The following is a 22,279-nucleotide window of genomic DNA, read 5'->3' as shown; positions in this document are numbered from 1 at the left end:
GTTGTCTTCAGGCTTCAGGCTGAAAAGAACAAAGGGGGAGTGGGGGAGGCGCAAAGAGAGCCATTGAAAGGTAGAGGGGGACCCGGGAGGGATGGGAACCAGACTGACCTCAGACGCTCCACTGATGACAAAGCCTTCAGACTTGTGAATAAAGTTGTTTATAACCTAGAATTTAATCTGGTCACCCTACTAAGCATTTATGACGGCAAGGGTGGCAACATCTACGCACACGTAGAGACTCAGAAAAATTGCCTTCTCATGAATCCTCTCTGAGAAGTTTACTTGAGGGGATGCACCAGCAAAACCAACTGGAAAACCAGCAAATTGCAAGACATGGAAAACTGTGGAAGTCAAATAAGTGATGCCTCAGATGTGGGCAGCAGTCTGGCAAGGTCTGGGACTTGACGTAATAATGAAGGACCTACGCAGAAGAAAAGATAAATGAACGTTTGAGTACTTGCCACGACCCTGTACTCACTCGCTGCTCCCTTCCCCCACGACCACTAGTCTGGAGCTCAGGCCTCCTTCCTTCACTCCAGAATAAGCTCTGGCAGGGACAGGCCTCTGATGGTGGCCAACAGTGATGGCTGATTCCGCTATACTTTCCAGAATTTCCAGAGGCCCTGGAATGGGACTCCGTTATGATAGCAGAAGGTTGGCTGCCCAAGGGGTGGGGATGAACTTGGAATATAAGACAGAAAAAGGATTCAAAAGTTGGTTATGGAACTATAAGATGGGGGGGGCGGGGGGGAGGCGAGGGGCGCAACAGCAATACGGGGCTCAGAAGGAAGGAGTAAGCAGGAAGCACGTAAAAACTAATGTCCAAACAGCAAGACTGAGCTGGGCTGTGGCTGGGTTAGCTGAACCATCATAGCAGATTAAATAACTGGCCAGCTTGCTTGAGGCACCCCCTCCCAATGGCCCCTCCCCACCACCCCATGCAGAAATGCCAGGTCCCTGCACATGTTCCGCTTGGAGAAGGAACCTAGGGAGGCAAGCAGAGGCAGAGGCGGCAGCACCTTCTCATAGCCCTGGCCTGACCCCGTCTGGTGTAGACAGCTAAGAAAACAAGATAGCTCCCAGCTCGGAAGCTCAGAACTCAGCCTCAGTGTCTTTACCCCAGAGGCAGCAGGGGGAGTCTGTGGGTGGGAAGGGTGCGGAGACGGAAGCACAAAGCTGTGGAGGGATGAGGTGCCTGTGGGTGAGTGGATGTAGGGAGGGAGCTGGCTGAGAGTGGGTGGGGGGGGGGGGGGCGGGGTCGGGGTCAAAGTAATTTGGAGTACACAGTGCCTCATGGAGAAGCCATGGCTTGGAAGCAGGGACTGAGAACAGACAGAATGCCAGGCCTCCCTCAGACCCTAAGATACACCAGAAATGGTGGCAGTGGGGGGATTGATGCCCTCTCTTTGTGAAAGGACCATGTGATCCCTCATCTTCATGGAGGAGGAAGTAAGGTGAGCCTGCTGGGTCGTCAGTGGAGGCATTGGCTTCTTGGTCAGTCCTCTGGAATATGGGTTCCAGAGAATACAACAGCTGAGAGAAAAGGGGGGGGGCGAAGAAAGAAAGCTTAGGGTGGAAAGAAGTGGGTGAGAGGACCCACACCAAGAGGGGCGGGTTGAGGCCTAAGTGAGACCAGACACTTGGAAGTTTCCAAATGGATTCTGGAATAGCGGTGTCGATGCTGATGTGACTGGAGACACAGAGACTGAAGCCGATGACCTCTGCCGATTGTGACAGCCAGTCCCTCTGCAGAATATTAATAACACGCTTTTGGCCTTTTCCAAAGTAGACACGGGTTAGGAGGTTACAAGGGCTGGAGGTGACAGATGTCATTAAAGACTTCAACACACTGGGAACTGAGAAAAATAAAATCAAACAGCGGTGCCATTGCCTCCTTTGTCTGCAGTGGGCAATGCTTTTCTTCTTTTTTTCAGTGATGCTGAGACCCAGAAGAAAGCACTTTCTCTGTTGCTGGGAGAAGCATCCATGAGGGTGAAATCTGAGCAGGGTATAGCGCATCAAGAGCTGTAAATTCTGTGTATGCCATGATCCAACAATCTCCTTCTTGGGAATTTCACTTGAGGAAATGAATAGGGATGCTCATAAAGATAGAATTATCATAACTATGTAATAGCAAAATGCATAGGAGCTCAAATCATCCACAGTAGGATATGACGCTTAAGTAAGCATCAGTTTTCCCATAATGCTATGCAGCTGTCGACAACAATGACCAAGGAAGTATCGGCAACTATCCGTAAGATGCTCATTGGAATTTAGGAGCAATACACTGAATTATTAATAGCAGTGACCTCATGGCAGAATTATACTGCATTCTTACTCTTTTCTTTTGTGTTATCTGTTATTCTTACCCTTTTCAGGTTTCTATACCGGAAGTATATTGCTTTATCTTTGTGAATATGTATATGTGTGTTCACTTGTACATGTGTGGGGTGGCACGTGGAAGCCAGAGCATAGCCTTAACTGTTATTCCTTGGGTACCATCCTAGGCTGTTGAGGCAGCACCCTTCTTCTGCCCAGGGCTCACCAAGCAGGCCAGGCTGGAGCCTCAGAGGTCCTCCCATCTCTGCCTCTCAGGCAGCGAGATAGTAAGCACATGCCGCTACCAATGGCTTATTCATATGGGTTCTGCAAGATCAAACTCAGGTCTCATGCTCACAAGGCAAGCACTTTACTGACTAGGCCATTACTAGGGCCTCTCTGACTTTATTTTTTATTAGTGCTTATTGATTATACAAAGCAAGATATTTCATCATGACAAGAACATATGTTCTTGTAAGGGGAAAAACACTCATAAATTCTAAAAGATAGTGCATGCAAACCGAAGGGCACATTTCAGGGGTTTGCTTGGCCCATTTGCTTTAGGAGCCAGAACCGATGCCTCCTGGCCTTGGGGGTGCCTTCTTAGCTGCTAGGAAGAGGCAGGTCCCTTCGTAGCGTGGGGTTCCCAACACCCTCCTGATACAGTCCTTCCTCTTCCTGTCGCTTGTCTCATATCACCACCTCTCCTGTGGCGCTGGACACAGAGCCTACCATGCACCTGTCACCCCCAGATGGAGATGCATAGACCTTCAGTAAATGTTTGCCCGAGGAATGAACTGTCACCAGACCTTGGGAGACTCATGTGTGGCCTGGACTGCTCCTGAGACCAGTCCAAGGTGACATGGAGCTGAGCTACCCTGTTACTACTTCAGTCGCGGCTGCTGCTCACCTTGACAGAGAGGAATGGCTTCACTCCACAGGTGGTAGCCTTGGGGGTGCCGGGTACAGATGGCCATGCTGTGTCCCACTAAACGATAGCCTGTGTTGCAGCCAAAGTGGATGGAGCCGCCCGGCTGAGTGGTTGTCTGGCCCAGAATGAAGCCGTGGAGGGGAGCCTTAGGCAGGCTGCAGTAGGGAGCTGAAGAGAGAGAGGTTAGTGGAGCAGTGTCCGAGGGCCACTGCTGAAGCAGCCAGGCTGCCCCCGCACCAGACCCGTTTCTCTCACATCACGCTCCCTCTACACACTGCCAAGCTCTTTGCTATTTAGGAAGGCCCGAGTGGTCGACGCTGAACAACAGTTAAGTAAAGCCAGAACAAGATCAAATGAAACAAATCAAAACAAAGGATAATTGAAAACTACAACAACAGCCTGCTCTGTGAGTCATGGGGTCCCCTTGGCTGCCCCAGTGCAGCCCGGGGGTGGGGGGGGGATGGTTGCTTTCAAAGGCCTTGTAACTGCAGGCAACCTTGCAAAGCAGGGGCCCCTGGGACTGGTTTTCTAACATATGATGTCCAGGCTCACTTCCAGTTTCTTCCCTGTAAGACCTCCCTCATAGGTGCTCGAATGATTTGAGAGAGAGAGAGAGAGAGACAGAGAGAGAGACAGAGAGACAGAGAGAGAGACAGAGAGACAGAGACACAGAGACACAGAGAGAGAGACAGAGAGACAGAGAGAGACAGAGAGACAGAGAGAGGCACAGAGAGAGACAGAGAGAGAGAGAGAGACAGAGACAGAGACACAGAGAGAGAGACAGAGAGACAGAGAGAGAGAGAGAGAGAGAGAGAGAGAGAGAGAGAGAGAGAGAGAGAGAGAGAACATTTGCTAAGCATCCCAGTGCAGTGCGGGACACTTAGTGCTCTTAGTGGTGTTCTCTGTTGTTGTATTGTGTTGTAGACGTCTAGGGATCTAGGATACACATTTCCTTACGGGGCCCATTCTTTGTCCCCCTCAAATGTATGGCTTAACATATTTCATTCATTTACCAGTAAAGAGTTCTCCAGAGTTTATTAAGTGCCCTCTGCTGTGCTGGGCACACGACAGTGAGGGAAGCAGACAAAAGTCCCAGATGGAGGGAGTTCACACCACAGATCCTGCCAGGGATCCTTAGGCCACGTGACAGTTACCACCGACTGGGGGCACAGCCGTGAGGGAGTTTCTACACTGTGTTAGTTGAGGTGGGACGTCCACCCTAAATGCAGGGCAGCACTGTCCCAGGGGCTGCTCCTAGACTGACCACCAGCGCCCATCTCTCCTCTGCTTCCTGATTTCAGAGGCAGTGTGACCAGGTCCCTCAAGCTCCTGCTGCCATCACTGTCCCATCATTGTGACAGGTTGCATCCTCAACGCCACACGCCAAGATGAACCACTTCCTCCTTAGGTTGGTTTCTGTCGGGCATTATGTCATAGGGACGAGAAAAAAGAACTAATACTGGTTAGTTCTGTGGGGCTGTGAGAGGTAATGACCCAGGGGCCTCACATCTAAGCCTTGCCTGAGGGTCTCTGGCTGGGCTTCCCGGATAGGGGTGAGCAGATTGGGGAAGGCCCTCTCCTCACACAGCCTCACAAAGAGGCCCTCGGACTTCCTGTCTTGAAGACTATGCCTCTGTGTGGGTAGAAATGGTGTTTTAAAGATGTGTGTTCTCCTGCTATGCCTCCTCTGTCATGCGCATCTTCAATCTATGTACCTCCTTCACCCGGCAATGAGGATCCAAGATATAAAATACACACGTAGTCACTGCGACAGACACAGGTGTTAAGTTGCACACCCCTGCTGTATCTTAATTATTAAGTACTAGTTGCTGTGCCGTGCAACGGCTTTCTTTTCTATGTGGTATTTGTACTGTAATTACAACTGACTCATTACTTCTAAACACATTAGTCTCTGAGCAGAAAGGCCAAGGGAACTCCCTGGGAGCCCTTAGCTCTAAGTTTAGCAATGGGGGTAGGAAAATGCCATTTTCCCTTCACAGGAGCTTCCACTGGGAACTCTGGCCTGAATTCCCCTGATGACTATTTTGAGGTTTCTTTTTCGTTTTGAGGAAACCGAGGCCCAAACAGTTAAAGGCTTTGTCAAATGACCCTGTTGCCTGCTAGTAACAGGACAGATCACTGATCGTGGGGCCTGAGGCCATCTTTTCCCCAACCATGGGCATCTTTGAGGGAGAGAAGAGTGGGGGTGAGACCGACAGAGGAAATGGGCCTTGAGAGAGTTAAGGCAGGGTCTCTTCTCAGATCCATCTGGCTAGCTCTTCTCACACCCAGCACTTCATCACTCTCATCAGCACTCCCATCAGCCCTCACAGTGTGGGCTGGTCTTGCATTGAGGAGACCCATGAGAAGATATGAACAAATAGATCTTCAGGCAGAACTCAAGGATGTGACATCCCTCCGTGTGTGTGTGTGTGTGTGTGTGTGTGTGTGTGTGCGCGCGCGCGCGCTTGCTTTAGTGTCTGCAGGTGCAGGTATGTGTGCATACATGTGTGTGTAGGAGGTTGAGGTCAAGTCAGATGTCATTTGAGATACTGTCCACCTTCAGTTTTTGAGGCAGGGTCTCTCTCTGGGACCTGGGTCTCACTGATTAGGCTAGTTTGGCTGGCCAGAGAGCTCCATGGACCCTCCACCTCTGCCTCCCCAAGGGGTGGGATTGCTACCATGCCACCACATGCCACCATACCCAGCTTCCTACCTGGGTGCTGGGGGGTTGGATTTGGGTCCTTGTGTTTATGTGACAAGTACTTTACTGACAGCTAGCCTCCTGGCTCCCTGCAACCACTATTCTTTAAAACATTGTCTAATGCTTGCTTGGCGAGCAGGCATGTAGTGGAATCCCCATGATCCGCAGGCATTCCTCACAGCCTGCCAGCGGTTCACTGGACTGCCCTTCAGAGCTGGTACCAAGGTTTCGGCTTATCAAAGCAGACGACTGGTACCCACAATGAGAGTTCAGAGAAAGTCTATTTTCTCCATATAATTGTATCCCAGGGATTTTTTTTTTTTTTTTTTTTTTTTTAATCAAGGCCTGGCCTTTGATCTAACCCTACCCATACAATATAGCTTAAAAAAAAAAAAAAAAAAAAAGAGTAAAATCCTGTCAATTGCAGCAATGTAGATGGAAGTGGAGAACATAATGTTGACTGAGCAAGGCACAGGGAGACAAAGCCGTGTGCCCTCATTTGTGTGTAAGAGCTAGGGGAAAAGTGATTTTACACAAGTGGAGAGTATGACAGGGGTCAACAGAGCTTGGCGCCAGTAGGAGGCAGAGAGGGTGGAAGGAGGTTGGTCATTGGCCGCAAAAGCAGAAAGGGCTAAGTCCTCATGTTCGGCAGCACAGGTGGGCAGCCAGAGTTCACAACGTGCTGACTAGAGATTCCAGCACTGGCAGAAGAATGGATTTCAATAGTCTCCAAGACAAAGAATTAAGCGTGGAGGAGATGAGTAAGCTCATTGCTCCCATCTGATCATTACGATTGTGTGCACGAGTCAGAATGGCATATCGCACGCCGCACAAATAGGTAATGAAAGAGATAGGGCTTGGACTTCTGGAGAGGGTTTCCTCTGCAGCGTGCCCTACGTGCCTATCTTAGAGTCGCTCAGCCGAAGGCCCTCTGGTTATATCTCCTAACAGTCTGAGGGGCTAGGATCCCCAGGGTTTCCTCAGATCTCATATTGAATAGACACAGTCTTGGAGACTTAAGATGGGAGCATGAGAAGAAAAAGGAGAGGTTAGCAGTGGGAAGCAACGTGGATCTGAAGAGGTAGGAGACCACTTGTAGTCTCGCTTGTGTAGTGTCAGATGAGGGAAACTGAGAGCAGGAGGCTACCCCGCACTGCCCACACAAGGGAGGTTGCCGCCTTGGTGAGGAGATGGACCATGGCTTCTTTGGATGTTTCAGGTGAGGCATTTAAATAAAGGGTTCAGAGTAGGAAGAGGAGAAGCCCTCCTTAGGCGTTCTCGTGGCTTACCTGAATACCGAATCTTAAAACCCTTCCGGTTATAGGCGTGGTCAGATGACCAGCGCAGATACACAGAGTTGCTTGAGCTGGTGACAATCAGGGGAGCTGAGTAATTCCCACTAAGGGCTTTCAGTAGAGGACTTTGTCCTGAGGGACCTAGGGAGAGAAAGACACAGGGCTATAGGCATAGACACAGCTGGGATGGCTTGGTGGCATTGCATCTGGTGGCTTTGCTGACGGACTCTCTTTTGCCCACCCTTACCTGAAGCAGTGCTCTGCAGCCAGCAAGTGAGAGGAAACGTAATTCCTGGTTGCCAGGGTCAAGCAGCCAGTTTATGGGAGAGCTGGTTTTCAAACCGGGACCCTCTTCGGATGTCTCTTGAGCATGCCAAAAATAGCACCGTGTCCACCACACAGAGATTTTGTTTATTGAACAGATATAAAGAAAGAGCCATAGAGCCAAAGGAAAGTGATAGGTCTCAGGGTCATAAGTGATAACACTTCCCACCATGCCTTCCCAAGGCTCCTCAGGAAAGCACCTTCTTCCTAGTTCCTACCTTAACTGCCTGGGTAGCATCTCGGAGCATAATATAAACCTGGGAAACTCCTAACCCAGGATTTATGGTCCCAGAGAGGGCTGTGAGTGAAGGTTCCAATACATTGTTGAGACAGCTCTTGGAAGCTTTGGAAGAATAATGGGGCCACATTAAACAAAGTAGGGTTCTTCGAGCTGCTGTGGCAAACTGGGAAGGAAGGGGCCCAGAAGTGAGGAGAAGCAACACACTTGAACATTCTGTCACAAGAAAAGAACTCCCACCTGAGAACTGTGTTCCTTGAGAGCCTGGCAGAGACTCCATAGGGCTGATGAAACCAGGCTCCTTAGGAGTAAGGGGGATGACAAGGCTCTGGGACACCGAGGTCACAGAGGTCATAGGTCATGGGGAAACACTTTATGGACTGAAGCAAGACCACCACCCAGTTGGAAATGGGTAGTAAGGCTGGGGTGGTAGTTGGAAGGACTGGGCTACAGGACTCATGGGGATGGCCCACAGACTGTGTTTACTCCTAAAGGCAAGCTAGGTGGGTAGCTAAAGACAGCAATTAATATAGCGTGAATTTATGAGCAAGACAGGACCAGCGGGGAGGAGAGCGCCTCCAGTGAAAAGGCTCAACACTCTCTTCAGCTTATAGACTCCAGCCAGCCTTCATTTCCCCTTCATTCCAGAATAGTTTGGCTAAAAAGAGAGCTTGAGTCCCTACAAAAAAATGGGGAGCCTAGAAACTGACACCAGTGTATACAGTAGCCATTCCTCTGGTTCTTTGCAGGCCCACCACTGTTTACTTGTATAGATAAAAACTGCAGACATGAGACCAGCTGAACTTATTGAAGACTTTGGATACAGAATATGGAGTGATGCTGACACCTGGGGAATCCCAATCCTAGCGTGGCTGTTCTGTTGGGCAGCAGTACATGGGGAGAGAAGCTGTTTGTACCCCACAGTGGAAACTTAATCAAGCACCCGCAGGTAGATGCACCAGCTGTGGCATCTTTGCCAGAGCAGATGGGCACAGTCGTGGCTCCTCAACAGTGCAGCTGTGGGTCTGCAATGTGCTCCTCTCCCAGTTGCCAGGAAGGAGGAGCAGAAGTGGCTTGGTGCTGGCATGAGGTAGACAACAGTGTACATTCACGACTGTGTCCCAGAGCTCTGTTAATAAGCCTGATTTTTACCATGATACATTGACAGGGGATGGGGGCGGGGGGTCCCCTGTAGAATGTAGCATTTTAGTCCTCTACATTGGATTTTCTGAGCCCCTGGGGACAAATAGTGTAAATATTATAGACATTTTCATGTACTCCAAAGGGTAGGAGGTAAATCCTACAAAGCTTAAGAGAATATTTTGAAGGTTCAACATTTTGGGACATGCTGAGATGTTTTCTCTAGACACAACAGCCAATGATAGAACCTCTTGTCCTACCATTAAGCAATCATGGTAGGACCATGCTTAAGTTTGATAGATCTTCTTGGGTTTGGGAGGAAGGCTATTCATCACAAGGGGCTGCTACTGGGGTCCATTTATTGGCTGGTATTCAGGGGTTTAGGCTGGTATTCGGACCTAGACTACCATGCAGGTAATAGCCACACAGCTCATCAGTTCTCTGGCCTTGGGTTTCTATGGTAGAGGTAGACACTATGGTGGCACCTCCAGCAAGTTGTGATAAGAAAACACAGATCAGATCCCCCACGGGGCCTGGGGGAAAGTTGGTGCCTTGTGTAGCGGAGAACCACATGGCCTTTGAGGGACTCACCGTCAAAGATCTCAAACTCATCGTATTGCTTCTCGCTGAGGAAGTACTCCACAGTGATGGAGATATTGTACTCTGGCTCCACCCTCACCAGCCAGGAGCAGGTCTGGAACTGTGGGTAGCTTCCGGGGTAGCTCTGGCTAAGGATCACACCAGTGGAGTCCGTCAGAAGCTCGTTGGTTGGGCAGTGCACTGGGAGAAAGAAAGAGATATTGTGTACACGGTGTGGAGAGAGAACAGGCTAGGGTATTAGCTTGTCTGTGGACTAGAACTATCCCTGCAAAGCTAGTATTGGGGTATTTAAAGAAGCTCTTACATCCACCACCCTACTGCCCCATGGCAGGAAGTAACTTCAGGTCGCATATCAACAAGACAAGGTTGCTGGGACTCACAGCAGACCAGTTGGTTGAAGTCATTTCCTAGCTTGATTATAAGTGCTTTTATCTTGATTTGAGGTAGATGGGGGTGAAACACACATATAGACAATGGTAAGGACAGCCACACCCCAAGAGACACTCTACAAAATGGGTTTAGTTCATACAAAGATACAAGAGCACAGAATAAAGTAACAGATGGTGGGCCAATCACACCTGGATTTAGACCCCAACTATACCACTAACTTACCTGTGTGCCCCCCCGACCCCAAATAAATTATTCCCTTTCAGTGTGATGACTTTTCCCTACCTCCCAGGATGGCCTATCACAGAAAACATTATACTTCATTATATCAAGCCACATATGCAGAGTGCAACATAGTGTCTCAATACACCACAGAGATGGTGATGGTACCATGGCAACCACATGGGAAGCAGGAAGACCAGCAGGATTTGGCTGCAGCACTAGGGTGACTAAAAGAGAAGAATGTTGCCCTAAGGAAGTCAGAGTGGACCTCTAAAAAGAAGGAGCAGGAGGAGCAGGAGGAGCAGGAGGAGCAGGAGGAGGAGGAGCAGGAGCAGGAAGAGGAGGAGGAAGAACAAGAGGAGCAGCAGGAGGAGAATTAGAACTCACCACAAAGGGGGACAGGGTTAGAGGCTGGTACAGGGGAGTTCTGCACACCCCAGCACTGGGGATGTGCTCTGTCCTGGAGCACATGGACGTGCCATAATACTCTGTACTGAACACATTTCTGGATAATTTGCTTCCATTTGCTTGGGCTGGGGACCAAGCCAAGGCAAGGCGTCGAGGACTGCATCGGCTTCTTTAGGGCCCTTGGTAGCTGTGCAAGTTTTCCAACCTCACAGCAGTCAGAGTGGGTCAGATGCCATCCGCCATCCCACACCTCACAATAGCCACAGCCCAAGTTCAACCACTGTCTTCAGATGGCAGGGCAGTTAGGAGCTCTGTGCTGCCTTGGGTGCTTAGGGATGGGAAAGGACCGGTTGTGGTCTGAGTTGGGGTAACCAGCTAAAGCACTGCATTGGGATGCAGGGCAGCTGAGGTCTGGGGTTATAGGGACACACACACATACAATGCTGGGTAGACTTGTCTCCCCAGTAGCAGGGTGACATTCTAGAACTTTCTCATGCTCACACTCAGTACACAACTCGAGAACGCCCAGTTAAGGAACAAGGGAGGGCCGTGCCCTTTCATAGCCTACAGCTCAGACCGGGAGGGGCCCCTGCCAAGGGCTCTCACTCACTGCCTTCACTCACTTGTTCATCAGACACCACTGACCTAGTGACCTCTTCTCAGCAGGCAGGAAGTGAGCTGAGAGGTGGGGACAGGAAAAAGAGCAGAAGCAGGGTTCTGTTGGAGGGGGCGGCGCTGTCTAGTGTGATTACCTTCACATATTGGGGGTGGGCCTTCAAACTGCAGGTAGGTTCCCAGCTTGCAGGTCAGTATTTCACTCCCCACTAAGGTAAAGCCTGGGAGGCACCTGTAGCGGACGATGTCACCTGTCAAGAAAGATGAGCATGAGTGAGTGTCCCCTGGAGCAGTCTGGTCCTGAAGGGCTGGCATCCTAAGGCCCTCAAACCCACTTCCCAGGGGAAGGTAGCCAGCGCTGGGTCATGCTTCAGGAACCAGCTCCATGCTGGCCCCGTGATGCAGACAACTGCTTCCTTTCCCCAGCTAAGCCTTCTGGGTAGTTCATATCTAAGAAATTCTGGGCTGTCTTCGAGCTTTTGTATAGTGGTAGGAAGCCACAGCACTCCAGCTCTTCCTTCTGGGGCCGAGGTAAGGAAAAAGGGTTTGCATTTTCAGAGCAAATTCAGCTGAGAGAAACACAGCTGTCACCCCTGTGGTCTGGGCCTCTGTTCCCCTCTGCGTGGATGGAGCCATCGCCTAATCCCCATGGCTTCCTGGGCCCTCTTTGCCACCCTGGCTTGTGATCCCCGCCATTTGGCAGTGGTACCTATGTTGAATTCCTCATTCTCTGTGACCACTTCAGCATTGGGGAGGATGGTCGGGGGAGGGCACTTGGTGAGCGGATAAGCTAAAAAGACAGAAAAGACACAGGTCAGGTGCAAAGGGTCACTCCTGGGTCTTGGGCCAGGTCCTGACAAACTCCGGCCTCACGCACTCCCACAGCAGACATGTCTTTATTTTCGTTGAACTGACACAAGGTCTTATGATGTATCGCAGGCTGCCTTGAGCTGACCATGTGGCCAAGGACGATCTTGAACACTTGATCCTCCTGCCTCAGCCTCCCAAGTGCCAAGATTATCGGTGCTCACCACCACCACCACCACCACGCCTAGTTGACTTGGTGCTGATGACCGATCTAGGGCTCTGAATACAGTAGGCGAGGAATGTACCAACTGAGCTGTACCCCTCGGCCATTCACACAAGGGATGTGTATTGTTGAGTGTTTATTGCTACACAGGGCCCGTTCAGCCACATACTATTTGGCTTATCTTCAGTCATCGGGTCTTGGTATGAAACCCAAGAAGCATGCTTCAACACCAGCCATGACGTATTACACGGCAGACCTGCCACTTGAAGATGTAGTCACTCTAACGTGCACTTGCTTTGAGAGACGTAGGAACCAGGGCGGAACCTAGCTACTGCTTGGGTCCTCAGACTTCCACAAGTATCAGAACAAGGGTACCTTTGTGTCTGCTGCCTGCTCAGCTGCCCAGCTCAAACAGGCTATGGCTTCGGGTTGTGTCCTTGTTTCTTATCTAGTGCCCCCAAGTCATTTTCTCCTCATAGCAAAGCCTTGTATTATTTTAGATTAGCCGTTCCCTCGGGCTGGAGTTATCAAAGGGCCCGTTTACCTGAAACTATCGCAATACCTGTCATCTCAAAGCAACAGTATTCGCATCTACCAGGAGCTAAGAGGCGTTCAGTGATGTCACTGGCCTGGGGGTGGGGTGGGGGAGGAGGAGCACGGCTGAGGACATCCTCCATGCAGAGGCACTTCTGCAGAATAGCGTCCTAAGTGTCCCAGTGGCTAGACCCTGCAGTATGTTTCGCCTGTGAGTGAGCGGGTGTCATGCAGGAAATACATGGTACTTGGAAGACTTAAAGCCAGGTCCAGTTGCTCCCAAGCCCAGGTCTTCCCACTGGCCACAGCCCAGCTTCCCCCATGCTGTTGTGTCTTCTGACCTTTGTCCAAACACAGCTGATCTTAGTGGACCCTCTAAACTGGTGTCTAGCCCTTCAGGCGGAGGCTGGTTGGTGCATGGATGTGGAATGGTCAGTGTGGAATTCTAACGGTATTTATTACCTGGCTGGCGGCTGAGTACTATCGATCCTGTTACTGCTGCCACAGCGACGATTGTTTCCCAAACCTCCACATCCCCAGCTATGTTTTTTTTTTTTTTAAATGTATAATGTCATTAAAAAAAAAAAAAAAAAACCCAGGGGTTTTCTATGGAAACAGTAGGAAGAAAATTAAATGTATCCACTGTCTTTTCAGACGAAGCTGCTGTTACCCATGCGCCGTGAGTTCTCTGTGTATTTGTTCTCTGCATAGTTAAGGGTTTTGTCTGACCAGACCTGCATCGTCTGGTATGCTCCTTGTGTTGCGCCTTGCCAGCCGCTATTACATCAGAAGTGATTTCCCATTAAATTTCTTCAAGAATGAGATTGAAATGACTTCATGAAATCTAATCACATGCATTTACTAAAATTTTATTCCAGATGCCCTGGTGTTAATCATTGAGTTTCTTAGCTTTTGCCATTCAAAGTTGTGACGAGATTATTTATCCACGTACATCACATGTGTCTGGATTTCTCTATTTAGGCAATGTCCCATGTGTCCCACAATGACCTCAGACAGCGGCGAGGAATAACCTTGAACTCCTGACCCTCCCTCCTGTCTCCACCTCTCTAGTGCTGGGATTCCAGGTGTGTGCCACCACGCCTGGCTTCACTGTATCTTTTCTCTTTTTCTTTTTCTTTTTTCTTTTTGGTTTTTCAAGACAAGGTTTCCTTGGCTGTCCTAGACTCACTTTGTAGACCAGGCTGGCCTTGAACTCACAGCAACCTGCCTGCCTCTGCCTCCCAAGTGCTGGGATCAAAGGTGTGCGCCACCACTGCCCGGCCTGCTTCGTTGTATCTTTTACAGTGAATTAAAAAAAAAAACAAAACAAAACAACAACAACAACAACAACAAACTTCCTTCTTTTCCTTTTGCTGATTCTCTTAAACTAGAAATAATTAAAGTACGTAACCTTTAAAAAGCGTGCAGGCAATCCTTGTCAAATGTCAGTAACCTTTCCCGGATATTAGCACTGATTCGGACCTTTTCCTCAGTACTTGAGGAGGGAGAGGAGCGCCACAAGGAGACCAGGCACGCCGGCACATCTGCACCAACTGCAGCACCAACCAAGGACAGTGCACGCAGAGAACCGAGACCCCCTGTTCAGATGCAGTGCTGGACAGCTCCACTCCACAAGGAGGTGTGGGGGCGGGGACGGCCTCTGGCCTGAACTCTGGTACCTGCAATGGGATCACTTCCTCTTGGCCTGGCAGCCTTGCCAGCCCTCGGAGGGAGGGGATGCGGGTTATCTTGGTGAGACTTGATAGGCTATGGTAAAGATGGTAGGGGAGGAGCCCCTCCCTTCCCTGCCCCGTCACAGGACCAGGGGAGGGGAAGAGGGCAGAAGAGGGAGGGCGGGGGGGTATGGGAGGGTACTAGCAAGGGGGCAACAATCGGGATGTAATGTGAATAAATTATAAATTTAAAAAAATAAAGAGGGAAACGATTCTACTGAGTTGGGCATCAAAGTCCAAAAGGAAGTTAAAACACAAGGAAAATATGCAGGTGTGTGCAGCGAGCCATTATGATAGAAGCTGGGTACTATAAAACATCAGTTCATGATCACCTATAATTAACACGGCTGTCGGAATGACTTGGCGCACTGACAGTCCTGGTGTCTCAGACATTCAGTGTGCGGTGTAAGACTTTCCAGCGTTGGGGATCTATGTGGAAGTCACAAGGGGCGTATGTTTTGGGACAGGGCGACACCTTCCTGAGACCACAGCATCCCAGATACAGTCTCCATTATGCAATCGGATCTGCCTTCCAAATGCTCCCTTGGGATCTGACATTTTACCAGAGGACAGAAGGTAATTGGAAACTCGGTCTGTGTCTAGTTTTACATAAAATGTTGTATTACATTGGGGGAATCTAACCTTACGGTTTTAGACAGAGGTGTTGGCTCACGAGTGCCACAAGGAAAGAGACACTTTGAGTGTCCCAGCACTCAAGAGGCCCTCTTGAGGTATCCAAGTGTGATTTGATAAAAGCCAGAACCGTGTCTATCCTTGAGGCATGCTTCTATTTTTCTGTTTAGGAGTGGTGTGACTCACTGTGAGCAGATGACAACTGCCATGATGCAGGGTGACATATTTCTCCTTTCAGGCAGTCCACCGAGATTACCTGCTGGGGTTGACCCAGCTCAGACCTGTGTGGCTGCTAAAGGTGCAAGAACCAGCAAAGTTCTTGCTCCTCTGGAATGTACAACCCACTGCGGGCAGAGCCATCGGTTGGCTTGACAAATAATAGTTCCTTTCCTTTTATTTTGTGGCAGTGTGTGTGTGTGTGTACTGGTCCATGCAAGTGACTGTGTGTGTGTGCATAGGTGTGTGCATGTACATGTGTGTGTGTGTGTGTGTGTGTGTGTGTGCGTGTGTGTGTGTGTGTGTACCTGGAAGCTCACTGATTGGCAGCTCTAGGAATCTGCCCGTCTCTATGTCCCCACCCACCAGTGCCAGGGATACAAGCAAATATCACCACCTTCAGCTTTTACCGGGGCAGGGGGGACCCGAAGTCAGATCCTCAGTCTTGTGCAGAGAGCATTTTACTCACTGGGTTAGGTCCTTGATTGCTTTCAGTTTTTCATATTGTAATACATTTTTTGCATGTGAGTAATTTGCATTTCTCTCTTCAACTGTCCAGTCATGTCATTTGTCCCTCCTTTTCTTAGGAAATTGAAGGACTCTCTGAATATTCAAGGTTGACCTTGGCTTGTTAATTCTATGCACGTAGTTTGCCATTTGTTTCATTTTATTCATGTCATTTTTCAATTTCTAGAGATATGAAAATCTTATTTAGTCAGCTGTCATTTTCTGTAACAGTTAAGAAAATATCGATCTCTTCTGGGCTTCATGCTTGCCTTTGAAACTTCTAAGGCGTGACCAAGTTTTCTAGAAAAATAAAATCAATACGCAGAGATCTGCCCTCTGAACACAGCTTTCGAAGTTCGCGTTTTGTGGTTGTCAGGGAGACTTCTCATCGTGTTGCCTTTTTAAAAATTACATATTTTTATTCCACATAGAAAGTTTGTGGAAAACTGGCAAGCAACAGACAAAAGTGCCCGAAATAAAAACACACAAACAAATCACTAACCCAAAACAATCAGCTGACAGACAAACAAATAAACAAAGCTGTCACACATGGTGGTTATGGCGCACACATTTGATCCCAGAACTTGAGAAGCAGAGGCAGGCGGGCCACATATAAAAAGCCACAGGCCAGCCAGGGCTACAGAGTGAGATCCTGTCTAAAAAAAAACCAAACCAACCAGCAAAACAAAACGTTCCTGAAATCCCCTTCTCTAGGCATATGGAGCCTCAGCCATTTTGAGTACAGATTCAGGTTAACAAGGTTTTTTTTACCCCCAACTGAAGCTGCCTCACCATGGCTGCCAAGGGGAGGACACTCAAGACAGACTTTTTCATTTTGTTTTTGCCTTGCCCCTTTCTCTTTGGGGGGACGCACTGCTATGGTTTGTCAGGCCTAGCACACATCATCATGGCGGCGGGTTGGTGTGGGGTCCATTGCTCGGGTCATTGGGGTGGTAGCTGGTGGGTGGAGGGGGCCATTGCTTCAGGCCTGTTGCCACTCATGCACCAGCTGTCTGTCCTGCTCGTCCGTGTGTCTTTCCAGGTAAGTTCATCCTCAGGGATTGGTCTTTGACTTAAGGTATTTCAAAGCAAAAACATGGATCACTGGGTTCATTTGCACATATCAGGCCAGCTGCTGTGGCTCTGATGGTGAGTTTGGGGTGCAGTCTCAGGTATGACTCAGATGGCCCCTTTTGCCACTGTTCCTTACGATCATATAGCTTTCTCAAGAATCTTACAAGGATAGTGGCCTAGTGTAGGGAGGCGCCTGGACTTACTGCCTCCTGCCAGCATTTGAGACCTGGCAGTGCTCTGCCTTTTATTCCACTGAACAATGCAAAATAAATCTGGCTTTAAACCAGTGGATTGTATCCTGCATGAATGATATGTAGTGTCTGCATCATGGGTACAAATAAAATGTGTGTATACACACAATTAGCGTACCTCGTCTATGACTTGACACTTAGATTATTCCTAATTCATCTGTTTGAAGTACATTTCAAAGACCGTCCTTAAATGCATATCTTTTGCACAAAGGTGGAGGGCAAGGAGCCAGAGGGCCGTTAGGATCCGAGGAGGAGCTCCTCTGTGCATCAGTGCTTTCCCCTCTCTGCACAGGATATTTCTATTTCTCAGTTCCCAGGCTCTTCATGTTCATCATCAGATTAATAGATAACGGGACGTGCATTACATGTACATCATGGAGATCCTGACACAGAACAGCATCCACAGACCTCGACGGCCCTGTGCAGCCGTCCGTGTGAAACATGCCAGTCACAAAAGGACGTGTCTTGTATGGTCCCGTGTCTGAAGTCCAAAGAATAGTCAGACTCGGAGACAGCAAACAGAAGGGTGGGGGAGGGGAGACTTGACAAATGATGGAACCGTTTTGGAGGCAGACGGTCGTGAGTGACAGGTCCACAAAGAGAAGTGTACATTCAGTGCCTCTGAATTGCCCGACTGTCACAGGGGGAAAGTATACACATTCCCTAATATAAGGTAATTCATCTTTTTCCGTTTCTTTTCTTTTTTTTTCTTTTTTTCTTTTTCTTTTTGCTTTGAATTCTATTTTTGTATTGCTATTGTTGTTCTTGTGTTTGCTCAATATGTCACTGATTGCTTATTTATTTTTGACACAAGGTTATACTATGTGGCCCAGACTGGCCTTGGGTTTACAGTTTTCCCATTTCAGCCTCCCAAGCAGCAACATCCTTTTGTTTTCAAATGGTTAAGACGTTGGCTATTTATTTAGTCATATCTCAGGGTATTTTTATAGTCAGAGAACTGGCCTTGAATAAACTTGCATATTGAAGAATGACTGGTTTTTATCTACCGCTTCCTCTTATTCTGTGTGTTCTGTGTCTTTGCTCCTAAATGGTCTGCTTTGCTTTTGACTTTCTAGTTGGGCTTGTTCTTGTCTCCAAGGCTTGCAGTGAGTTGGAAGTGCTATGCTGGGTTTAAAAATTGGTAGCTGCAAACACAACAACAACAACAACAACAACAACAAACAAAACAAAATAAAACAACAATTAAAAAAAAGGCCTTCACTTCTCTAACCACCCAAGTCAGCAGGTGAAGGTTTCCTACCGATTCCATCCCCCACAGACGGTAACTTCTTCCAGCTATGGGGATGCTCACTAACAGAAAGACGGCTGCTGGCACTGAAGCATCACTGGCCTGCCTGCATCCCCATCGTTACCTGGGCAAAGCCCTTTGCCTGGTGCTTCCCACTTGCTCTATTCTTTTATTTATCTTTCGATTCCTGGTTCATGTCTCCTTGGGTGACAATTTAGACCGAGACAATAAGATTCTGAGTCCCTGCAAAGAACAACTCCATCCACGTCCACTGACCCGTGAGGAAAGCTTTCCCCCTCTGTCTCGCCTACAGCAGTGGTTCTCAACGTTCCTAATGCTGTGACCTGCTACTACAGTTCCTCATGTTGTGGTGACCCCCAAACATGAAATTGCTTTATTGTTACTTCATAACTAATTTTGCTACTGTTGTGAACCATAATGCAAACATAGCTGGTATACAGGATAGGCGACCCCTGTGAAAGGGGGTTGTGACCCACAGGTTGAGAACCACTGACCTACAGTCTGTACTCTTTGGGGCGGGAGAGATGGCTCAGTGGTGAAGAGGGCTTGCTGAGCAGGCTTGAGGATCAGAGTTTGGATCCCAGCACCAGCCTAGCCACATGGGTCTGGTCTTGTGCATGCCGGGTAAGCACGGAGCGGGACAGGCAGGAAGATTGCTGGGACCTGTTGGCTACTAGCCTAGCCACAAAAACACGAGCTCCGGGGTCAAGGGAAGCCCCTGTCTCAAACAAATATGTGGGGACTGATAGATGAGGACACCTGGTACGTCCTTCTAATCTGTGTGCACACTTGCCCGCAGACATGTGTCCATGCACCCCTAACACACACACACACACACACACACACACACACACACACACACCATACTCACACTCTCTCTCTCCTTTTATTTTCTTCCATTTAATGCCAAAAACTCTTCTGAGAGCTGCCTGGTTTTGGTTCCTTTGAAGGTAACATTCTCACCCCGGCTTCTAGCACCTTATCACTTAAAAACACTGTTAGGCTTCCCCCCCCCCCCCCCCCCCCCCCACCGCCCCCAGGTATCCAGTCTCCTTTGCCTCATCTTAGAGGAGTTCATTTACTTCTGTTCCACCCATTTTTCGTTTTGCATGCTGGTTCACTGTTCACTGGGTCTCCTGTGGCTCAGCTCCATCACAGCGGAGCCTGCACCCTCCTCTGTCATGTAGTCATTTTCAGTTCTGCCCTCCTTCCCCACCCCCCCGCCTGGCCCCAGCCCCTTCTCCACAGTGTGGCTCTGCCCTGTTCCAATCCTCCTGCCCAGTTAAGCTGCGTTTCTTCAATCGTAATTCTTATTATTTAGCTCCCCTTGTAAATAAAAGCTTTACTCTGGAGCAGTCACCGATGTGTGAGAGAGCCGGGGACACGACTTGGTTGGTAGAATGCTCACCTCTCATGCGTGAAGGCCCGAGGTCCATCCCAGCATGGGGTAAAGCTGTGTGGTGACGACACTGGCCTGTAATTCCACTACTTGGGAATTGGAGGCAGGAGGGCTATAGGTTCACATAGGTTCAAGGTCATCCTTGGCTACATGGTGAGTTTAAAACCAAACTAAACCCAAAACGAAGCTATGGTTAAAGTTGGGAGCACACAGCACAAGCTCTATTCCTTTTGATTTTTAAAATACCCATGAAGAGGCTCTAACCAGGAGGCCTCAGAGTCTACTTAGATGAGCAGACCTCCTGTGTAACCACGGCGGGTACAAGTGCCTGGAAATGCACATAGATACACAACTGCCTTCCAGTCCTCATATGCGGGTTCCTCGGGTCTGGGGCTGGGGTGGAGAGCTTTCCCAGCACACGCAGTAGGTGGGTCCCACACTCAGCACCACAGAGAGAGAAAGCTTCCCTGGTTGTATAAGTTACTTGTCTTGCTGCTGTGACAAAATGGTTGTTGACACAGCGACTTAAGGGCAGAGGGTTTTATTTAGGCTCACAGTTTGAGGGTGCACATTCCTTCATGGAGGGGTTGGGGTGGGTGGGGGTGGAAGGCATGACAGTGGGAGACTGAGGTGGCTGGTCACGTTGTATCCTCAGTCAGGAAGCAGAGAGAGTGCAGTTTGAGGGTGCACATTCCTTCATGGCGGGGGTGGGGGGAAGGCATGACAGTGGGAGACTGAGGTAGCTGGTCACGTTGTATCCTCAGTCAGGAAGCAGAGAGAGAGAGTGTGTGTGTGTGACAGAGAGAGTCCAGGTTCCCAGCTCACAGAATGGTATCTCCCACATTAAGGGCGCTTCTTCCCAGCTCAATTAACATCACCCTAGAAACTCCCTCACAGGCACGCCCTTAGGGTTGTCCACTGTGAGTAGCAGCAGAGTCCTGCGCAGAAGGCTGTGGCCTCAGAAATACCAGTACAGGAGATCTGGCGTCTCTTTTAATGCGGAGCAATTTCAAAGCCTTCCGCTGACCTTCGTGGCTTTTGACACTTTGGATGGTCACGTGTGGTGAACTAAGGCTTGAGAGACCTCCTGCTGAAGTACATCCCGGTGGTGCATCCTTGGACCAGTATCTTCTGACACTGCCATCACCCTGCTGTCTCATCACCTCTGACGCCTCCTGCAACCCCTTGGTTAAAGTTGCACGCTCCAGGCTTCTCCATTCCCCTTCGTAATTACAGCCCAGGAAATGATTTGCAACTGTGTAAACATCTCATCCTTAAACTACTTTCAATTTAGTTCTACCTGTTTCGTTTGACAGGTTACTTACTATTTGTTGCGATTATTAATGACTTTCATTTTCAAATTATCTCCTACATGGCCAGCAGGTGTCCCCTCAAGCCAATTTTTATATCTTTCTGACCCATCTCCATCATCCCCCAAACATTGCCTTATTTTCAGCTCTATAATGCTTCTGCCTTGTCTTGCACCCTATGCCCCAGCCGTGGGATCAGCTGCTTCTTCATGGAGCTCCCATTCATCCAGTGGAAAATGCTATTCAGAAACTAAGGCCTGGAGCTAGATGAGCTTACTGCTCCTGAGATGCTGTTCATAGCCTCTTGGTGGCAGAGCTGAGGAATCTAAGCATGCATGCACGCGCACGCACGCACACACACACACACAGGCAGGTACACACACACACACACACACACACACACAGGCAGGTACACACACACACACAGGCAGGTACACACACACACACACACACACACACACACCTCTCCTTACGGACACATACCCTCTCACATTGCAAAGCATGATCTCAGAGTGGCTGTGCCAGCTTGGCCCCAAAACTGATGGTTACATTCTGAGCTTTGCTTTTTCTGTGTTTTTGTGGCAGCCTTCTTCTAGTCAGAGAAGCCAGTCTTCTAGTGTCCTTTCCCTAGCTGATGAGTCACTGTGTAGACGCACATTCCTATTTCATTGCCACTCTTCCCCCACACCCACGTGGCCTCTGACTGTGCCATCTGGACTCATCCTCTGCCTGGATACCCTCCTCACTTTGCTTGGGCTTAGCACCTGACCGAGGTGTCTCGTCATCTGGCCCAGGGTCTGACACCATGTGTTCGTTCCCTCCCCTTCAGGCACCCACTCATCCATCACCAAGGATGCCAACTACCTCTGTCAGGCAGTCCCTCGGTGTGGCCTCCCCCCCCCCCCCCCCGGCCTTCATCACCCTGGCTGAAGTCACAGTAGCTCTCTGTCCCTGTCACCCTGGCAGGTGTAGTTGCCTGGTCTCCGTTGTCCCTCTTCCTGTCTCGTCTTGGTGTCTCACCTTTTATCTGGAGCCCGTGTTATCGAGGCTCTGTGCTGGCGGGAGATGCTTCCCCAATTCCTCTTATTCTTATGCCCGCTTCAAGGACATTTTCTCTGCTATTCAAATCCATTTTCTCC

General features: G+C 49.3%; 1 protein-coding gene across 1 annotated transcript in view; it reads right to left on the bottom strand.

Moving 5' to 3' along the window:
* Csmd2 (CUB and Sushi multiple domains 2) overlaps positions 1-22,279 on the bottom strand; it is a 561,027-nt gene that overhangs the window by 37,193 nt on the left and 501,555 nt on the right. The window contains exons 45-49 of the mRNA XM_051172054.1: positions 11,893-11,973; positions 11,321-11,434; positions 9,543-9,731; positions 7,244-7,390; positions 3,230-3,418 (exon numbers count right to left, since the gene is read on the bottom strand). Of these exons, the coding sequence (XP_051028011.1) occupies positions 3,230-3,418; positions 7,244-7,390; positions 9,543-9,731; positions 11,321-11,434; positions 11,893-11,973 (720 nt within the window). The remainder of the gene's footprint in view (positions 1-3,229; positions 3,419-7,243; positions 7,391-9,542; positions 9,732-11,320; positions 11,435-11,892; positions 11,974-22,279) is intronic.

The sequence above is a fragment of the Acomys russatus genome, chromosome 29 (assembly GCF_903995435.1).
Source record: "Acomys russatus chromosome 29, mAcoRus1.1, whole genome shotgun sequence".
Taxonomy (NCBI): domain Eukaryota; kingdom Metazoa; phylum Chordata; class Mammalia; order Rodentia; family Muridae; genus Acomys; species Acomys russatus.
Note: the sequence above shows the minus strand (reverse complement) of the source record. Positions and strands in the feature narration are given on the sequence as shown.